General features: G+C 38.6%; 1 protein-coding gene across 1 annotated transcript; it reads right to left on the bottom strand.

Moving 5' to 3' along the window:
* Window positions 1–845: 845 nt before the first annotated feature.
* Window positions 846–18,891, bottom strand: LOC142628256 (prefoldin subunit 5). Its single transcript, XM_075802323.1, has 3 exons — window positions 18,494–18,891; window positions 18,328–18,405; window positions 846–1,163 (listed from the first exon to the last, which is right to left on the bottom strand). The coding sequence occupies exons 1-3, from the start codon at window positions 18,782–18,784 to the stop codon at window positions 1,080–1,082; spliced, it is 453 nt and encodes a 150-aa protein (XP_075658438.1). The 5' UTR covers window positions 18,785–18,891; the 3' UTR covers window positions 846–1,079.
* Window positions 18,892–21,564: the final 2,673 nt, after the last annotated feature.

Below are 21,564 nucleotides of genomic sequence, written 5' to 3'. Positions count from 1 at the left end.
TACCTAATTCTTCAACCTCTTTATTAAAATACTGTTGTAGTTCTTTTACACATTAATTTGATACATTAATGAATTATAAAGATGAGTATTACGTCATCGTGGCTCCATCTATCTCTGATTAACTCATGTCCGACCTTAAAACGGTGAACCCCTCATTTTGAACAATTTTCTCCCGGGCTACCCATCAGCACTATCTTCTTTTCTCCTCGCTCTTTTTCCCTTCCACAGTCAACGACTTGGTGTTAAAATTTCTGCAATACTTTGCTTTGGTTGGCTTTTAAGTGTTATTTAATAATAAAGAATGTCACCTCATTGTGAATTGATCAATAAAATGTGTTGCTTTGAGAGTTGCTTTTGACCATACAAATACAACGAAGACGCAAAGGTAGCTGTAGCTAATGAGATTGAGAGAATAGAATCCAACCTTGATGAACGCGGACCAACAGAAGCCTCAATCCAATCCAATGTTCATTACGTAGTTAGTTGACATTTGATTTGAACCAGAGTCAGATCATTGATGGAACCCTGTACCTCTTAGTTCAATTCAGTGTGTCATTCATTCTATTGAATTGAATTTCCAGTTTTCAACTGATCTTTTGTGAACAGCAACACAATATGAATGCTTTGTCACGTAACTGCAAGACCTATCTAAACAAACCTACTGACAAATATATATATATATGCACTGATTCAATGATATCCTCTGGCCTCGTGTCCCGTAAATTTGTTAACATAATAAATAAGTTTAGCCCTCATCATTTCTCCTCAATTGTTTGATTGCTTCTTCTGTATGGCAAAGGCTGCTTAGAGTTGAGTTGGTGTTCAGGGTTTTCTAATTTTGTCCGTAGGCAAAAGAGGAACCCATATCATATAACATTGACCTCTAAATTACAAATTGCATACAGGACTGATTTGATAAGGTATCCCAAAAGAAAAAGAGGTAAAAGAACAAGGTTGGAAGTCAAAACTAACATCAGCCCCTTAGCGTTTCTATAAACAAGTATTCTTCTTCTTCTTCAAAAAAAAAAAGACATTGGAATTCAATAACTTAAAATAGTACCACAGATATCATGGAATCCCTATGTTGAAGGAGCCAAATGCTTCAATTTTGCCTGTAAGATTACCGCAGCTTCATCTGCTATGCTTTTCTTTTTAGCAGCAACCTGCATTTAGAATTTTGCAGTCCTTTATTAAAGGGAACAAGAATACAATGTAAAGCCAATTTTTTTAAAGGATTGCAAGAGCCTAAAAAAAAATTGCCATTTTGTTGCGTTTTTCTACTCATCCAAAAAAATAGTTGCATTTTTCCTATGATATTCCTTTCATAATTAATAATAAATATAAAATCTTATATCTACAAGGAAAAATGAAAAATTGAAATAAAATTTACGAAAAAGAGCAAGACATGGTCAGCTACATCAAGAGCAAGACATTCTCCAGCCACCCCCCCAAATGACTAACCTTTTCTTCTTCTTTTTGATTTGGTTTTTTTTTTTTTTAGAGAGAGAGAGAGAGAAACTGGGGGTGGGGGGGTTGTCAATGACAGTAGGTCACACAAGAGGGGGTAGGACTGCCAATACATACATATGCAAGTTACATGCTAAAAAAAACGAATGTTTGAGAACCAATCTAGCCAAAAATAAATTGGTTGATGCTAAAGCTCCAAACTGGGGAAATTTTACAGGCAAAATGGATCCTAAAATTTTGATTTTTGTTTGATTGGTGATAGTCGACCCATTTCAACAGTAGTAGGAAATTCAGACACAGGATAATCAGAATATTTTGGATGGGGGAAGAGGAAATGAGATGGATAGCAGAAAGAATCAACAAAACATGCCCAAAAAAATGTCAAAAAAGTCATTCATTAGGCACTTTCATGATGGGTATCAAGGCCATTCATTTGATTCGTTGCAGATATAGGAATGGAAGTTCTTAAATTGTTGGAATTCTGTAGTTGGCCTCACCAAGGAGGGTGTATATTTTGGAAGGCAGAGATAGACGAGGTTGGTCAAATTTCATGTCAACCATCGGAGGCTCAATTCCTGTAAGAAAAGGGGTGCAGAGATGGGGTGTGGAAGGAGGCATGTATGTTCACAAGGGCTCAAAGTGACGATGGAGGAGGCCGCATTGAGTCTCCCATGAAAAAACTAGTCCAATTGTGGAAAGAGATAAAAATCAACCAAAATTGAGGAGGGCACTAATCGTGGATTCTAAAAGCAAGGAAGAAACAAAGACTCAAGAATAATTCCTTTAATATCCAAAGCCTCAACATTACAGCTATAACAAGTCAAAATTAAAAAATTCTCATTCCAAAACGTTGCCGATTATGTTTTTTTTTTTGATAGGCAATCAGAGAACTATTATTACTGAAAAAATAAGAAATAGTACAAGTTGTTCATGATGATGAACAAGAAGAAAAAGATAAAACAGACAGCCAAAAAGAGGGAAACCAGGAAACTAATCTAAGAGAAAACATAAACCCAGAGAGAGAAGAATAATTAGTAAAACTCTAACAACGAGACCACTCAAAAAGACTATGTTGGCATAAAACCTTTAACGCATAAAACCTTTAACTCATCCAACGTCTTCTCAGTGTCCTCAAAGGAATGACGATTTCGTTCCAACTAAACAGTCCACATTAAGCAGCCTGGAATCAAATTCCAGATGCTCAAATTATGCTTCCCAAGCCACTGATGCCAGCAAAATAACAATCCCGCCACCGATCCTGGCATAACCCAATGTATACCAAAAGCCTGAAGCATAAAATACCATAAGATACGTGTAACAGGACAATGAAGAAGAAGAAGGTAGTCCACTGACTCTCCATCACAACAACACATACAACACCGATTTGCCAAAGGGCGACCCCTAAGCATGAGATTATCCAAAGTGAGAATCCAATCATGAGCAGCTATCCACAAAAAGAAAGCCACTTGCTTAGAAACCTTAGGTTTCCAAACACCCTTCCAAGGAAACAAAGAATTCAAAATACCCCGAATCGCATGGTAGTAAGACCATGGGTCAAACTTATCATCTCCTTTTAGCCACAACAAAGAGTATTGCTCCTTTCACCCCGAGGTATAGGAGATTGGATAAACTGAAGGAAAAAATAAGATGCAGCTAGCTCCCAATCTTCAAAAGCTCTACAAAACCTTAAATCCCACACTCTAATAGTACCCCCCTCCAGAGTCCACAAAACCTCAGAAATACAAGCATCCTTGGCTGCTGAACACATGTAGAGCTCCAGATAGAGGTTTTTTAGGGTATTATCACCAATCCACCTAACATGCCAGAGACAGATACGAGTACCTTCACCCACTACAAAAGACAAATGCTTAGAGAAGCTCTCCCACCCTTCATGAATGCTTCTCCAAAGACCACATCCATGAGCCTTCCTACAAACTTTAGTACTCCACCCCTCTTGACCCTCACCATATTTTGTGGAAATTACTCTCCACCAAAGATGGGTAACTTCATGACCATACTTTCACAACCATTTCCCTAATAACACTTGGTTAAACGACACCACACTTTTTATCCCCAAACCGCCCAATTCCATGAGTAAACACACATTTTCCCAAGCCACCAAAGGGTATTTGAAACTCCTCTCAGATGAACCCCAAAGAAAATTCTTCTAAATACTTTCCAATCTAGCAGCCACAACTTTAGGAGTAGTAAAAAGAGATAAAAAGTACGTTGAAAGACTTGAGAGAGTACTCTTCAGTAATGTGAGCCTACCACCCTTAGATAAATAGAGACGCTTCTACCTTGATAATTTCTTCTCCATCTTCTCCAAAATAGGATTCCAAATTGAAGCTGTCTTAAAAGAAGTTCCCAATAGCATCCCCAAATATTTCATAGGCAAATTGTCCACTCTACAATGAAGAATATTAGCTAGTGTGTCTAGATTATTCACCTCCCCAACAGAAACAATCCCACTTTTCCCAACATTGACCTTTAAACTTGTAAAAGCCTGAAAATAAGACATCGCCAATCTTATGGATAAAATCTGTTCCCTAGAAGCATCACAAAATAATATAGTGTCATCAACAAATAACAAATGGGAAATACGCACACCGACAGAATTCACTGCTCCCACATGAAAACCCTGAATAAGATTGCTCTCCTCTGTCTTCCTCAAAAGTTTGCTTAAAACCCCCATTATCAAGAGAAACAAAAGCGGGGATAATGAGTCACCTTGTCTCAACCCATGAGAGCTTCCAAAAAAACCTTTAGGGGATCCATTTACCAAGACTGAAAAACGGACATAAGTGACACAAGCCTTAATCCACCCCTTCCATTTCAACCCAAAACCCATCCTCCCCAACAAATAAAACAAGGCCTCCCAATTCACATGGTTGTATGCCTGTTCAATATCAAGCTTGCAAACCACACCCAGTACCCGGCTCTTCATCCTACTAACTAGGCATTTATTTGCAATGAGCACTGAATCTAAAATTCGCCTTCTGCCAACAAAAGAATTTTGAGTCTTAGAGATGAGATTATCCAAAACCGCTCTCAACCTGTTAGCCAACACCTTGGATAGCAGCTTGTACACACTACTCACCAAACTGATAGAGCAAAAATCCTTAATATTAATGGCATTACACTTCTTAGGAATTAAAGTGATAAACGAAGCATTCATAGACTGTTCAAACACAAAGTGTCGATGAAAAAAAAAAAAAAAATCCATGACATCCTTTTCCACAACACTCCAACATTTGTGAAAAAAAAGCCATGATGAAACCATCAAGACCAGGGGCTTTATCACCTTCTATCTCCCTTAGAATTGGATAACTTCCTCCTTCGTGAACTCCTTCTCTAAGGACAACCTCTCTTCCTCTTCAATACATGCAAAATCTAACCCATCCATAGTAGGGCGCCCCATCTCAGTTTCCTCATACAACCCTTGATAGAAGAGAACAAACTGAGAGCGCACTTTAGTCTCATCCTCATAAAGAACACCATCCACCTCTATCCTCTTAATTTGATTAGCATTTCTATGGGAATTTGCTAATCTATGAAAGAAACGAGTATTATTATCTTCCTCCTTCACATACAAGGCACAAGACTTTTGTCTCTAGGAAATCTCCTCAAGAGAAGCCAAATGTTCTGTCCCCTTTGAGCTGAATATGACAAATCTGATCCTCATTCGATAGACCCACCAACTCCTTTTTAGCATCTAAACCCATTAGTTCAGTCAGCAAATTCTTCTTTCTAAAAGCCAAATCACCAAACACCTCACTGTTCCACTTTTTTAAATCTGCTTTCAGAGCCTTCAATTTTTGTGCCAAAATAAAACTTGGAGAGCCCGTAAAATTGTAACCATTCCACCATTGTTGAACTCTATCAACAAAATTCTCAGCTTTCAACCACATCTTCTCAAATTTAAAGGCACTTCAACCTCGTTGAACAACAACAACTTCCAACAAAAGCAGACTGTGATATGAAATAACATGAGGAAGAACCTGTTGGGAGGCATTCTCAAAATGTTCCTTCCACTCTAGAGAAACCAAAGCCTTGTCAATTCTTGATATAGAGGGGATACCAGAATTTCTAAACCATGTGAAGGAAGCCCCTCTAATGGTAAATCAACTAAAGAATTACTCTCTATAAAATCCGAGAATGCAAACATAGCAAGGCTAAAAGACTCACAACCAAGCCTTTCACTTGGGTACTTGATAGTATTGAAATCACCTGCTAAACATCATGCCATGACCCATCTGGCACACACCCGTAATAACTCCTCCCACAAAATAGACCACTGTTCATCATCATTGGGGCCATATACACCGGTACAAGCCACCACCACCTCTCAATAAGACACTAACAGAAAGTCCAACAATTACATCCATCTTTTCAAAAACCCTCTTGTTCCAAATCAGCAGGATTCCTCCTGAAGTTTGGACAGCATCCAAAACAGCCCAATCAATGAAAAGACTACCCCATAAACTTTGAACAAAAGCAATGTCGATAGAAGATACTTTTGTTTCTTGAAAACATACAATATCACATTTCCACTATTTTAGAAGATTTTTACAAACCTCTCTTTTCCGGGGATTGTTAAGCCCCCTTACATTCCAAGAAAGTAGGCGTAGAGTCATTTAAAACTACCAACAACCCCCCACAATATTCGAAGAAGCTCTATTCCTACTCCTAGAAGAGACACCATCATAATTAACATTAGTGCTCTGTTTGTTTCGCTGGAAAACCTTTTGTAAAGGTAGTTTTCCACATTTTCCAATGTTTGGTAGCATAAAAAAAATTAGTTAATGGAAAACTATCTTTAGTCAATGGAAAACCCTAATAAAAATAAGGCTTATTCTCTTTTCCGGGGATTGTTAAGCTCCCTTACATTCCAAGAAAGTAGGCGTAGAGTCATTTAAAACTACCAACAACCCCCCACAATATTCGAAGAAGCTCTATTCCTACTCCTAGAAGAGACACCATCATAATTAACATTAGTGCTCTGTTTGTTTCGCTAGAAAACCTTTTGTAAAGGTAGTTTTCCACATTTTCCAATGTTTGGTAGCATAAAAAAAATTAGTTAATGAAAAACTATCTTTAGTCAATGGAAAACCCTAATAAAAATAAGGCTTATTTTCTTTTGCTTGTTTTCCAATAAAAATGTTCGGAAAACAAGCTCTCTGCCTCACAGCTCTTAACTCCTACATATATTCTCTTTTGTTTGGCGCTGGAAACAATATTGGTTTGCCGCTCTTTCACTCTTTCTCATGCTAAGCACTCTCAAATCTTCTCTTCCCTTCACTTTCTCTCTTCTCAGTTCTCACGCTCACACTGTCACTTTTCACTTTTTGTTTGTCTCACTTTTCTCTCTGTTTCTCTTCCCCTCTATGAAACTGTTATCTGATAAGGTTTTTTATTTATTATTATTTTTTTCTCCCTCAGATCTGTCAGTAACTCTTCCTCACAAGGAAAAACAAATCTGCAGTGGTACTTTTTTTCATTCCTCTCTTCCAAAATCCTAATTTTATTAGATATTCAGTGCTTTTGTTTGCTGAGTAGTGATTCTATTAGATTTTATTACTATGCTGATTTTATTAATCTGCAGAGCAGTACTTTTTTTTTGTTTGCTGATTTTATTAACATGCTGAGTAGTGATTTTATTAGATTCTAATCTATTAGGTTTTTTTTTTCCCAACATATTTTTATGCGTTGTAGCATGATTTGTATTTGTTCAAATTTACAGATTTTATTACTGATTGGGTGTTTATTCATTTACATATTTGCTTAATTTACATAATAGCATAGGTTATAATTCTTGTTTTTTTGTTAACATTATCACATTTGTTTTTCACTTGTTCTCCAACTTGTGAAGCCAAAACCAATATGGTCTTTTAATATAACAATAGGGTAAAAAGAAGCAGTAACTCTGCTGCTCATACAGCAGCAAAGTTCACATTAGATTCTATGTTGTCTTGTTTTTTTTACTCCAGGCAACTTTCCACCTAGTTTAGCTGCTGTTTGTTTGGAAGATGCCAACACTTGTATTTCCTTGTTTTGATTTAATGCATTGCAAATTATCAAAAAAAATATAACAACCCCACATGATTCTTAGGATGTGTGAAATCCCCTCTTCTTTTTTTAGAGATGAAAATCCCCTTTCTCTTTAATCAGTTGACGTGTGCAGTCGGAATTTTACTGTCACACTACTTGACTAGTGTTACTTATCACCATTATAAGGATTCTCTCATGTATGAATGATTTACCAATAGCGTCGCATTGATTTATATTGCTATACTTATCATTATATACCTATATACTTATCATATAACAGTGAAATCTTTTTTTTTTTTCCATAACATATGTTGATTACATTAGTTGGGTTTAAATAAATTTCATATTATACATGTTTTAAATTACACAAAAAATTTGTGCATACCAAACACCGAAAAACATTCTCAAGCTCATTTTCAAGGTCGTTACCAAACACCGGAATAAGATAGTTTTCCAAAAAATGTTCTCTGAAAAATGACCCATTTTCTAGAAAACATTAATGTTGAAAAAAAACAGAGCGTGGAAATAAGCCCCTTAAGCTCCCTGAGACCTCATGTCGTTGAGTTTGCTAAGTTTGCAGGTCACTTAGGCACCCCATCATCGATCACCTTGAGACATTCCTGTTCAAGAAGGCGAAACAGAGCCAAACATTGAGCTTCATGTTTCACAATAGGAAAACCCACCATATTACAAAAATCTTTCATTAGCTGGGACACCCAACTTGAATTTGGTTTAGTTTCTGCCACCCAAGCTCCTCTTGCATCATCCTGAACCATCACCAACTCACTGAGTGTATTGGGATCCCACCGAGACAGAGGATTACACTCCAAAAAAGTCATCTTTCACCCCACTACCACACCATAGCTATCGGCTCCACTATTGTCCCACGGCAGGAAAAGAAGCTCAGAATCAATTTGACAAAACCCAACAGTATCCATTGACCTCGATTGTACCACCACTTCGTGGTACTCATTAAAATCCTCATCTCAATCTTCCCCTTCCCCAAACTCAACACCCATCTCATTACCCAACTTAGACAAAGGGGAAAAACGATTTTGATCCACCCACTAATGCTGATGATGAGAATATGACCCATTTTTCAGAATCGAAGACTCCATCGCCGTAATTGCTAGGGTAACCAACATATCTCCAATGACCCCAGAGGATAGGAGTGCATCACCATGCGTTTCCTTGACATCGGAATCTATTACCGCTGAAGAAACATCCTTGCCGAAGTCAGGATCCACCATAGAGGAGCTACACACTCTCCGTGTTTGTCTTGGCCCCCAGTGCACCGGAAACTTCCATCGGCATGCACCCAACAGAGTTCAAGCTCTCACCGACCCTCCCATGTATTGGCTTCAGACCCCCAGTCTCTAGCGCATGAACTTGGGCTAAAAGCCCTTTATCCTTAGCTTTAGGATCTGCTGTGATCAATAGATAGACTTTCCCAGGCCTAGAATCAGCTTGCATAGTATTAGAGGGAATAAGAGGCCTTTGCACCTCTTCATTAAAGAGCCCATCCTTATCCCTGGGCTTTATCCAGGTTTCCACCTTTAAAGGCCCATATTTAGTATCGTTGGGCTTTAGCTTAAAGCATTTTCTCTTCCCATCTTCAAATTTAATAACTCTCAAAGCCGAGTGCTTAACAATCAACTTAAAAATAAATGCATGTGTGGGTCTACCATTAAATTTGCTAGAATCTCCAAGAATCACCTTATTACCCAATTTATCTCCCAAAATTTCAAAATTCCCAAGTTTCCGCTGGTTCCCATAATTATTCCTGGATTTCCTATTCCGGCCACCATTGGCTAGCAGAAAATCACTGCTCCCTCCACCGTTATGTGACCTTGATTTATCATCGGAGAAGAAGAAACCCAACTCTTTGTGAAACAAAGACCACCCAGAACGGGTAGTGCTTGTTGGTATCATAACACACCCTTGACGAGCCCCACCATAGTACTCTATTATGAATACAAAAATGCCAGCCTTATTTGATCTCCCACAAAATTCCAATAACTTATTATTTTCTCGAAACCATTTACAAAGAGAAACTTTCCCTGGAACCCAATCACGAATATCAGCAAAACACGAAAGAATCCACTCAAAGCCTTTATGTCCTACCCAAATAGAGTGCTTGGCATGCCGGCTACACTCGTGGGTAGCATACGAGTCAAGCCGCTCTCCGTTAAAAGAAAAAGAGAAAAACTTTGCATCAATACGGAAAGAAACTTTTCTGCCCCCATGATTAGATAAAGGTGAAGGGGTATTTGGTTTGGTAACAATATTAGGTAGGGGAGGTGTAATCTCGGAAGGTTTTTTAGGTAGTGTAGATGATTGTGAGGGGTATGACGGTGGGATTGAACTCTATAGAGGGGTGGCAAAGTGTGCATGGTGGAAAACCAAAAGGTGGGAATTGGGGTGGGAACAAAAAAGGATAGGGAGGGAGAGAAGGAAAATGTGGGACTGCTGGTGGTAGAAAGGGGAAAAGAGAGGGAGTTTGGGGCGGTTGGTGGAGAGGGGGGGGTGTGGGAGAGGAGGGGTGGGGGAGGCAGAGGTCTCACGCTAATATCTTAAGATGGTAAAAGATTCATGAAAATGACAATTAGAAAAGGACCAACTACCTAAAATGATGACCAGTGGTAAAAGATTTATGTCTTAAGAGGGAGTTTTTTTTAATAAGTAATACAAATTTTTTTTTTTAAAAAGTTTACTTCATGGTCACAAAGATGAACACAAATAATCTTTAAGAAATCAAAGAATTAGACAGAAAAACGAAGTGAGTCGTGGAAATCTAGAATAGAATTACAATGAGAAAAACCCCACACATGAGACCAATCAAACAAAGTTCGGGTCAACAAGGATTGTAACCAATTCTAAGAACTTTCAGTTTTCTTAAAAGTGTTTATTACATTCCTTCCACACTATCCACATCAAACATAATGGAGCAAGGTTCCAAACATCTGACAAGTGCTTCCCAAATCATTTCTTCCACCCAAACAGTATGTTAGAAGGGGGAAACAAAGTAGTGTTATATGCTGACTCGAATCTACAAGTTTTACACCCAATGGGTAAAAAAGCCTTCCTAGATGGTAGAAATCCAACACAAGATTAGAGAAACATGAGGGCCCTGTTTTGGCAGTGCATCCATCTAGAGAAGCTTACGGTTGTGACCTTGTTAGCAGAGAACCCCTGCCGGCACATGACTGTCCAGCCAACAATGTGGAAGTACCGATCGGGCTTGAAATAAGTTTGAGAACTGCCCTAGTTGCACCAGAGACAATGCGGATAGAGAAAATAAGTTCTTTTATTATTGGAAATTGTGGCACAACAGAAAATTCCATTTCTTGATACAAATCGGTGCCTAGCAATGGGAAAGCTATAAAGGAGGAAGGCGAGTTTTGGAGGAATTCTATACACTTTTTAAAAGATCCAGACCAATTGCTACTACCCCCTCAACTGCACGATTAAGAAACTTGTGAAGAGAAATGAGGTCAATAATTAAACTCAGTATAAAGGAAGGATGCTCCGGGTACTCACCAAGTGCTGTAAAGATACAGTAAGTGAAATTACCATGGAGAAGAATCAAGTTTTTTTCTGTGTAAATCCAACAGAAGGGAGATGGGAAAAGAAGCTGGTCCCAAGGTGATGGGAGGGACGGATGCTTCCCAAAGGGTATTGACATGAACAAATGAACTTAGCAGATATTTGGGGGCACCCATTAACGTATTTGATGAGCAATCCAAGGCGTTGTTTGTAGTTACTGAGGAGAGATGGAGAAACTCAATGGAAGATAGGAATATGAGGCATATAGTTAATCCAATCACTAAAGGTGCAAGAGAATTCCAGAATCCATTTCGACAATTAACTATAAGGAAAGATGACCCAAGAGGAATAGGAGAGGGCTAGCAAGTATGGATCAGGGCTTCTGACATGTCTCTAATGAAGCTATGATCTATCTCTTGGAATGTAAAAGGGTCAAATAACCCCAATGAAAGAATAGATAGGTTATTTAGTATGCTTGTGGTAAACCAAATTGGATATGATGTCTCCAAGAATTGTCTGAGGCCTATGGGGAAGTCTGTTTGAGCATTGGGTAGGCATTGGATGCAAAGGGCATGACAAGGGGTGCAATTGATGTGGGATAAGTGGGTGATGGGCTTTATCAGTGTAGTTGTGGGAAGCTACTCCGTTTCTTGTTTGTTGCATCATGTGGAGGATGGTTTTAACTGGGTTCTCAGTGGGGGCTATGGCCCAAATGATGATAGGCTAAGGGGCAACATGTGGGAAGAATTAAGACATGTTACACAAAAATGTGAGGTGGTGTTATGTGTTATTGGGGACTTCCAATAAATGTAGTCAACTTTCCTAAAATAAGGCTAAGATGTGAAATATTCACTCCAGCTATGATAGAGATCTCAAACTTCATCACAGATTTGAGGCTGACAAAATCTGCTTTCCAAGCATCCTGAATATGGTCTCCATGACGGATCCCTAGTCTATGGTAGTTGCTTGTGTTTACCAAATGCTTCCATCCATGACTTTGGTTTTTCAAAATTACATTCAAGAGGACTTGTTGGACATTTTGGAAGAGATAAGATGGCTGCTGCCTTACTGGAAGACATTATATTGACCACGACTTTAGAGGGATGTTGAGAAGATTCTTAAACATTGTCATATATGTCAAGTCTCCAAAGGACAAAAGCAGGGTTTTATACTCCAATTCCAATACCTCGAAAGCCTTGGGAAGATTTGAGTATATATCTTGACCTAGGGCTTCCAAGGACATCAAGAAGGTTTGACTGTATTCTTGTGTTGCTGGATAGATTTTCCAGACTGGCTCATTTTATACCTTGCTGAAAGACATCTGACGCATTGAAGGTCATTTAGGTTTATTTCCAAGAGGTTGTGCAATTGCATGGTCTTCCCAAGACTATCATTTCAAATTGTGATGATAAGTTTATGAGCTACTTTTGGAAAACCTTACAGATAATCATGGGCACTAAGCTAAAATTTTAAAGTTCCTACTACCCTGAGACGATGGTCAAGCAGAAGTTCTTAACCGAAGTTTGGAAACCTTTTTATGTTGCCTCGTCAAGGAAAATGTTCCATTGGGATGTGATTCTGCCTGTTGCAAAATTTGCTTATGATAAATTAACAGAACTGCAGGTCAACATTGTTTGAATTGTCATAGGATTGATGAAAACCTACTGACCTTATGCCTTTACAAACTGATACTAGGACAAGAAAAGAAGCTGAGGATTTTGCAAGACATCATGATGTGATTCTGCCTGCAGCAGAATTTGCTTATTATAATTTAACAGAGCTACAGGTCGACACCATTTGAATTGCCATAGGATTGATGACAACCTATTGGCCTTATGCCTTTATCAACTGATGTTAAAACAAGAAAAGTAGCTGAGGATTTTGCAAGACATATCTACAAGATCCATGAGTAAACTCAAAAGAAGATTGTGATTAGCAATAAGCAGTATACGTCTCATGCAGACTCACATATAAGGTTTGTGGAATTTCAGGGTTGTGACAAAGTTATGGTAAGGCTACGACCTGAACGATTTCCAAAAGAAGAATTTCAGAAATTGCATTCAAGGAAAGCTAGACCTTACAAGGTCCTACCTACTTTCTCTCTCTCTTCCCTATTCTGGTGAAGGTGGACAAATGTATTGAAAAACTTCTGAGAGATTTTTTATGGAATGGGATTGACAAGGAGTATAAATTCCATTTGGTTAGTTGGAATCAGATTTGTAAACCAGATCGACATAGGGGGATTGGGTATAAGAAACTTGAGAAGATTTGATCAAGCTTTATAAGAGAAATGGCTATGGAGATACAAGACCGAAAAGGAGCATCTTTGGAGGAGGGTTATTGAGGCTGAGTATGGGAACGAATGGGGGGTTGGTGTTCTCATTTTGTGGAGGATCCCTATGGCCAAGTTCAGTTGGGGACTTATTATTTAGTTGGTATCATTGGCTTGGGAAGCATAGTTCTAATATTTGGAATTTGGTCCCAGGCTGTTTAATGTGGACTATTTGGTCTAAACGGAATCGGCGGTCTTTTGAGGATGAGGGAAAAACTGTGGTTCAGTTATTAGAGTCTTGCCAGCAGACCCTCTTTGACTGGTCTCGATGTTAGGGTTTCTCGGATTGTTCTACCCTTATGGATTTTCTTGTCTATTAGAATAGATTAGGGGCTGTTTAAGTCTTTTTGTTTCCTTTTTCCTTTGTTCACTACCGTGAACCCTTTGTATTTTTCTTGCTTTTCTCTCATTAATAATATTTTCTTCTTACTTATAAAAAAAAAAGAGAATTTGGAAATTTATACGACAGGGATGGTCGAGCTTTTCCTGGTTTCTTCATTTTGATGGGGGGGATGGTTCTAGAGTGAGGTTTTGGCATGACGTACGGTGTGATGATTGCCCACTTGAGGTGGCCTTCCCGGAGTTATTAAGTATCGGTCGCCATAAAGAAGCCTCAATAAATGATGTCCTACGTCTTTCTAATGGGATGTCCCATTAGGATGTTCGTTTTTCTAGATTGGTCCAAGATTGGGAGCTAGAGCCTCTAGTTTCTTTTTTTGGATCTTATCTATTCCAAGCTTGTTATGGGGGAGGGTATGGACATACCCTATTGGAAACCTGCCATGAGCCGGAGTTTTGAGGTTCGTTGTTATTATCACTCCCCATCAGCCCTTAATAGAACACATTTCCCATGGAAATTGGTGTGGCATTTGAAGGTCCCACCTAGAGTGACCTTCATTTCTTGGGCTGCTTCTCTAGGGAAGATTTTATCCATTGACAATCTCCAAAAAAATGGTTATGTGTAGAGGTGTGGGGAGTGTGCATACCACCTTCTCCTTCATTGTCCAATAGCTTACGAGTTGTGGACAATGATGTTTTATTTATTTGGGCTCCAATGGGTTATGCGAAAAGGGGTTATTGATTTGTTTGTAGCTTGGTAGGGATCTTTTGGAAAACACAATAATATTTTCTTTTGGAAGGTTGTGCCACATTGCATCGTGTGGTTCCTTTGGCGAGAGCAAAATGCAAGAAGTTTTGAGAATTTTGAATGGTCTATCCTTGATGTTAAAGCCTTCTTCCTTCATACCTTGTTAGATTGGAGTGTAGCATTCTTTTCTTTGTCTACTTCTTTAGGTTAGATTCTAATTACATATAATCTTTGGAAGAGGCGTATTCTAGTACTTGATTAGTGTTATATGTACAAAAGGTGTATGGGAATCAATAGATCATCTTTTGCTTCATTGCCCTATAACATATGAATTGTGGTCTTAGATTTTTAGCTTGTTTGGTATCCATTGGGTTATGCCGCACAGGGTTATCAAATTGTTAGCTTCTTGGCAGGGCAAGTTTAGTTGACATCGCAATATAGCTATTTGGAGATTTGTACCGCATTGTTTGATGTGGTGTATTTGGCGTGAATAGAATGATAGAAGCTTTGAGGGCTGTGAACTATTCAGTCTCTCTCCTTGAATGGAGTCTAGTTTTGTCAACTTATTCTTGTTTTTCCCTTCCTGTTTTACTTGATGCTTGTTGTTTGGGCTCTTGATTTTTGCCCCTATAGTAAATTTCCAGTATTTGGCTATTTCTTAATAAGAGCCTTTCTGTTACTTACCAAAAAAAAAAAAAAAGATTTGGTTGAGCATTGTAGTTTGAGAGTAGTTTGTAATTTCTCCCTGAGAACACCCCCGGTGCACTTAGTTTTGTTTTTATTAATAAATTTTTGTTACTTATAAAAAAAAAAGTACAAAAGAAACTTAGGCCAAGTGAAATTGTCCCTATTGGGGAGGTGAGTAACATTCAGACTTTGGCAAATATTCTTCAATGCAGGGTGGGTAGTTTGCCTATGCTTTACTTGGGTATGCCATCGGGAAACTTGTATAAAACAGCCTCTATTTGGAATCCGATCCTTGAGAGGATGGAAAAGAAGCTTTCTGGCTGGAAGCGGCTTCATTTGTCTAAGGGTGGTAGACTAACTTTGCTGAAAAGTACCCTTTCTAGCCTTCCGATTTATTACCTTTCCCTTTTTACTATCCCTAAAGCTGTGGCTACTAGATTTGAACACATTCAGAGGAACTTCTTGTGGAGTTCGTCAGTTGAGTGTTTCAAATATCCTTTGGTGGCTTGGGAATTCAGAATTTAGCGTCTTTTAATCAAGCCCTTCTTGAGAAATGGCTCTGGAGGTTTGGCCATGAAACCACTCATTTGTGGCGAAGGGTCATAGCCATGAAATATGGGGAGGGAAAAGGGGGTTGGTGCACTAGAGCTAGTAGAAAGGCTCATGGTTGCGGGTTATGGCAGAGTATTAGTGAAGGGTGGGATACTTTCGCTAAGCATTTCTCTTTTGTGGTGGTGGATGGTTCTCGTATTCTTTTTTGGCATGATAAGTGGACTGGGGATGTTCCTCTTAAAATTCTTTATCCTCAGTTATTTTTGTGCTCAGTCAATAAGGAGACTTGTATTTCTGAAGTGTTAAGCCCTCCAGTGGGTGATAATGACAGAGTGCGGAGTTTAAGATTTTATAGGGAATTCAATGATTGGGAGTTAGCAGCTTCCTACTCCCTTCTTCATTTCATCCAAACCTGTATCCCTAGGGGTGGAGGGTGTGACAAGCTTTGTTGGGATCTTAATGGAAGTGGGAAATTTGATATTCGGTCTTTTTATCATAGGATTCGAAATGCAGCTCCTTCCACTTTCCCTTGGAAGGACATTTGGAAAGCTAAGGTTTCTAAAAGGGTGGCTTTTTTCACGTGGACAGCAGGTCATCGTTAGATTCTTACCTTGGATAACCTTATGCTTCGTGGTCGCCCTTTGGCAAATCGTTGTTGTATGTGTTGTTGTAATGCGGAATCGGTGGATCACCTGTTACTTTTTTGTTCGATAGCTCATTCTTTGAGGATGTGTAAGCTTCGGCTGTTTGGGATCGATTGGGTCATGCCAGGTTCAGTGGTGGACTTATTATTTTTTTAGTATAATTGGCTTGGGAAGCATCGTTCTGATATTTGAAATTTGGTTCCAGGCTGTTTATTATAGACCATTTGGACTGAACAGAATCGACGGTCTTTTGATGATGAGGGGAAAACTGTGATTCAGTTTTTTTTTTTTGATAGGTAATCAGAAAGCTTTTATAAATGATAGAAAGAAAGACATACAAGAAGTTCATGATGATGAACAACAAGAAAAAAGCTACTAGGAAACTAAGCTAAGGGATGACAAAAACTCAGAGAGAGAAGAGCAATTAGTAAAGCCCCAACAACGAGACCACTCTAAGAGATTACGCTAGCATAAAAGATTTAACTCCACCAAAGTCTTCTCTTTGTCCTCAAAGGAACGACGATTTCGTTCCAACCACACAATCCACATTAAGCACCCTGGAACCAAGTTCCATATGTCCGACTTATACTTTCCATGCCACTGATGCCAACAAGATATCAAATCCGCCACCGATCCTGGCATAACCCAAAGAATCCCAAAGGCCTGAAGCATACAAGACCATAGGGAATGGGTAACAGGACAATGAAAAAGCAGGTGGTTAACCGACTCTCCATCCTTGCAACACAAACAACACCTATTAACCAAAGGCCGGCCCTTAAGCATAAGGTTGTCCAAGGTGAGGATCTGACCATGAGCAGCAAACTACAGAAAGAACGCCACGCGCTTAGGGATCTTTGGTTTCCAAACTCCCTTCCAAGGAAGCCAAGAATTTGAAGCACCCTGGATCGCGAGGTAGTAAGACCGAGTGTCAAACTTACCATCCCCTTTAAGCCGCCAGTAAAGGGTATCTCTCCTACTATCCTGTGGAATACGAGATTAGATAAGCCAGAGAAGAGAATACGAAGCAACCAACTCCCAATCTTCAAAAGCTCTATAAAACGTTAAATTCCATACTCTAACAGTACCCCCTTCTGGAATCCACAAAACCTCAAAGATACGGGCATCCTTGACCGCTAAACACACATAAAGCTCAGGATAGAGAACTTTTAGAGTAGCGTCACCAATCCACCTGTCATGCCAAAAGCGGATACAAGTGCCTTCCCCCACTACAAAAGATAGATGCTTAGAAAAGTTCTCCCAACGGACCCTCTTTGATTGGTCTCGTTGTTGGGGTTTCTCGGATTGTTCTACCCTTATGGAGTTTCTTTCGTCTATTAGAATAGATTAGAAGTTGCTTCTGTCTTTTTGTTTCTTTTTTCCTTCGTTCACTACTGTGAACTCGTATTTTTCTGGCTTTTACTTTTTTAATAATATTCTCTTCTTACTTATCAAAAAAAAAAAAAAAAGAGTTTACGGAGGGAGAGGAAGAGCCAGACATTCAACAAGAAGCAGTTAACTGTTTTGGAGCTAAAATCTAACTTCTTGATATCGTTAATTGAGTGGTCCCAAACCATCGGCATTAGTGATTTGAAAATTGTTAGCACATACCCAAAAAAGAAGAAGAAAGATTTGAAAACTAGTTCAGATTTTATTGACATTCTCAGTATGTAATGTATGGTGTTTGATTTATTTATTTATTTATTTTATTTTATAAGTGATGGTATTTTATTGATGAAACAAACCTAAGTACACAGGAAGTGCACAATGGGAACAAGTTTTAAACCTGGCAAAGAATCTTTGAGGTTTTATAAAATAAAAAAAACCTGTATGCATGAAGTTTCTCTCCTCTTTGTCAATAAAAATAAATGAGCTATTTAAGAGCCAACTACTGATTTACAACCTGAATTAAATGCTACTACACAAGGTTCAAGTGGAAACGGGAATGGGCTATCAGAACATACCTCTACGAGTTGGTCAAAGTTGGATCTGAGCAAGTTGATTTTACGGTCACAATAATCTTTGCCTTCAGCTGTTGTTTTCTGGTTATAACACAATAATAATAATATATATTCATTCCCCCTAAATTAAAAAAAACCCTAGTTGCCAATTGAAAGCAGAGAGACGTACCTCAATGAAGTATCCAGTGCCAACATCTACAAGGACTTTATCAGCATCATCAAGAGTTCCAGGTACATAAAGAGAAGCAGTAAGAGGTACAAGCAATTTCTTTCCTTTGGGACGGAGAGAAAGGTCTTCGAGGGCAGAGGAAGCGACCTCAAGCCGACTGGTGGCGGTTCGTATATTGTTCAGACTGTCCTGAAGAATATTCACTTCCATATCAGCCTGCTCCTTCACCGCTTTCACCTGCTCCACGCTCATCTTCTCCATCTCCGCTGCCGCTGCCGCTGCCGCTGCCATTCTCAACTCCTCTTTCTTTTTTTTCTTTTTCTTTTTTTTGAAAGCTCAACTCCTCTTCTTTACTCTCCTACAATAAATAACATATGATATTTCATTCAGATACTACTTATTACCACTTTCCCTTATATTTTCCATAAAAATACGGGACCTAAAAATACAGCCCCTGTAGTTCAGTGGTTTAGAGCGTCAGTAACTGAAGGTCTGTAGTTCGATCCTGCATAGGGGCATTCTTAATTTATTTATTTAAAAAAATTTGTTTCTCTCTTTTTAAGTTTTTCGTAATTGTGATGTATTCAAATTATTGCTTGGCTCTTTCTGAAAAAAAAAAAAAAAATTATTGTTTGGCCTTTTTCCCTAATATGGTCATGTTTGGCACTCTTGTATGCTATTACATTTTTTTTTTTTAAGAGTTTCAACCTATAACTTTTACAATCATCTAAAGTAGCTAAGTATGACAATTATATATTAAGAACAAGACATAATAAACATACTAAACATATACATGTATCAAGCAAAAACATACTAATTAATGGAAGAACAAAAGAAAGAAGAAAAACAGAATAGCTCTTGCATGAGCGTGCTCTTCTAATGAAAAAATATTTTAGAAATCAAAGAAGTTTGTTCACCTCTTTGAAGTCTAAAATACTTTACTTACGAAAAAAAAATTCTTAAAGCAAAAGCCTCCAGAACGTCTTTAACGTAAGGAAAATTGAAAAGTTAGAAAAGAAGAGCCCTTAATTATGATTTTTTTCTTTTTATTTATAGAGGTTGAGATGCTTAAAAAATAAGCTGAATGAGATTAGATATGAATTGGAACGCGTCCTTATCTTTAAAAAGTCAAAAAAAAGATTTTATCTCAATCAAGAGGTCACTTGGCCGAGCCAAAAATTTGGGCCAATCAGCACTTGGGAAGTGCTGATCGGCACTTGCAATGTGCCGATCGACACTGCAAGAGTGCCGAATGGCCCTCTTGGGTGCTGAGTCCGCCTTTAAGTTTTAGTCCAATTTGGACTCCCTTTTTGAGGATTTTTGAGCTAGGAACCGCACCTAGACGCATTTTTAATCCGTATTCTTAAAATTAATCCATTTTTCTTGATATTTAGGTCTTTAAAGTGATAATTATTTTGTAGATAAATATTCCAAAAAGGCTTGATTATCCACAACTTCTTTGTTATCAAATTATCCACTTTATTCCCATGCAAGCAGGCCTATTTTTGACACTAACCAACAACCAACCAAAAAATGATTTAATTAATTTTAATTGTTTAACTAATCAGAGTTAATTTAAATTAATCACATGTGATTAGTTCCACTCAAACAAAATGCATGCAGACCGTGCAAACTTGATCATGTGGTATCTTTCAATCCGATGGTTCGATTTAAAAATTAGACATACCGTCGTGACTGTTGGAATCTCAAAATCATTTTTATGAAATGCAATGAATGAATTAAGGCATGTAATGCAACTATAATTTGAGCGGTCATCTTTGTCATCTTCCAAGATTAAATTATGGGTGCAAAATCGAGTGTCTATAGAATGCCCCTCATTGACAGAGCTTGTAAAGTGAATGTCAATGTAAAACAAAGACACTGATTTTAGTAGCCATGATTTAATCGAGGTTGACTTTTCAAAGATTACTTAGCCCCAGAACGTAAAACCTTGGAAAATAGAACTCGTGTTTTACTGTTTTGAAATATGAAAACTGTGAATACTTGATCTACTTGATAACTGATAAGCTTGAAATGAATCTTGAAATCTGGGGAGATTGAGAGGCTTCTCTATCTTAGTTTGAATCTAGGGTGGAAGGTAACCAAGAGGCTTCTTTACCTCGATCTGAATGAAAGGTAACCAAGGGGCTTCTCTACCTTGGAATCCGGGGCGATTGAGAGGATTCTCTATCTTAATCTTAAATTGCGGTGACTAAGGGACTTCTCTAGCTCGATCGGAATGAAAGGTAACCAAGGGGCTTCTCTACCTTGGAACCTAGGGCGATTAAGAGGTTTCTCTATCTTAATCTTGAATTGGGGCTGTCGACGCCTAGCCTCAAGACAGATAACTGCTGTTGGGCCTTCATTCGACCACCTACCGTGGCAATGCTCTCGCAAGCGCGGGGCTTGTTGAAGGCCCTTCTCGATGATTGTGCGTGTGGATCGCGCGGAGCTTCAGGTGCTCTCTCCCTCTGGGTGGATGAGGGTAGGTCTACCTTTGGAGGTGTGGCAGGAATCATGGCCAAATTTTAGGTAATTACCAAAGCTAAGTGAAGTCGCCACCAATCATTGGGTTTTTCTAAGGTGTGATTGGTCACCTGTTTCTAGTTGATTTTATTACCAATCCTAGGATAAGAAAAATGAAAATTTTCCTAATCTAATGTGAATGGCAAAAAATCTTGATTCTTGAGTTCGGAAGTTTGGTTATGTGTGGAGAAGGTGTTAGGCACCCCACAACGCTTGTCCGATGATAGTCTTTTGTTTTGATAAAACCTTAGTTTTTGGAGATTGGCATTAAAAAACATGATTTTGGCATTGGCTTTCAAGGCTTTGCATGCATGGGAGCTTTGAGGTTTGACTTTTGAATGGGTGTGGTCCCAATCTATGTTTTCCTAAGGCATTTAAGCAAAGTACTAGATTTTCACGGCAAAAATCTAGCGATGTGTCACCTTACTTTTGCGGCAAAAATTAGGCATCACTTTGCCTTAGGTGACACGAACTGTGACAATCATACTAGAAGGAGGGAGCAAGTATATATATAAATATATCATGCATAATGCAAGCACACAGAG

The sequence above is a fragment of the Castanea sativa genome, chromosome 3, assembly GCF_040712315.1.
Source record: "Castanea sativa cultivar Marrone di Chiusa Pesio chromosome 3, ASM4071231v1".
Classification (NCBI taxonomy): Eukaryota; Viridiplantae; Streptophyta; class Magnoliopsida; order Fagales; family Fagaceae; genus Castanea; species Castanea sativa.
This window is presented reverse-complemented; position numbering and strand designations above follow the sequence as displayed.

Bases quoted from the DNA above. Each gene is read 5' to 3' on its own strand.
- LOC142628256 (XM_075802323.1), bottom strand. From the start codon at position 18,784: ATGGCAGCGGCAGCGGCAGCGGCAGCGGAGATGGAGAAGATGAGCGTG. The intron at 18,406-18,493 runs GTACGTCTCTCT...TGTTATAACCAG, and splicing joins GCACTGGATACTTCATTGAG to AAAACAACAGCTGAAGGCAA. The intron at 1,164-18,327 runs GTATGTTCTGAT...TTCTAAATGCAG, and splicing joins ACTTTGACCAACTCGTAGAG to GTTGCTGCTAAAAAGAAAAG.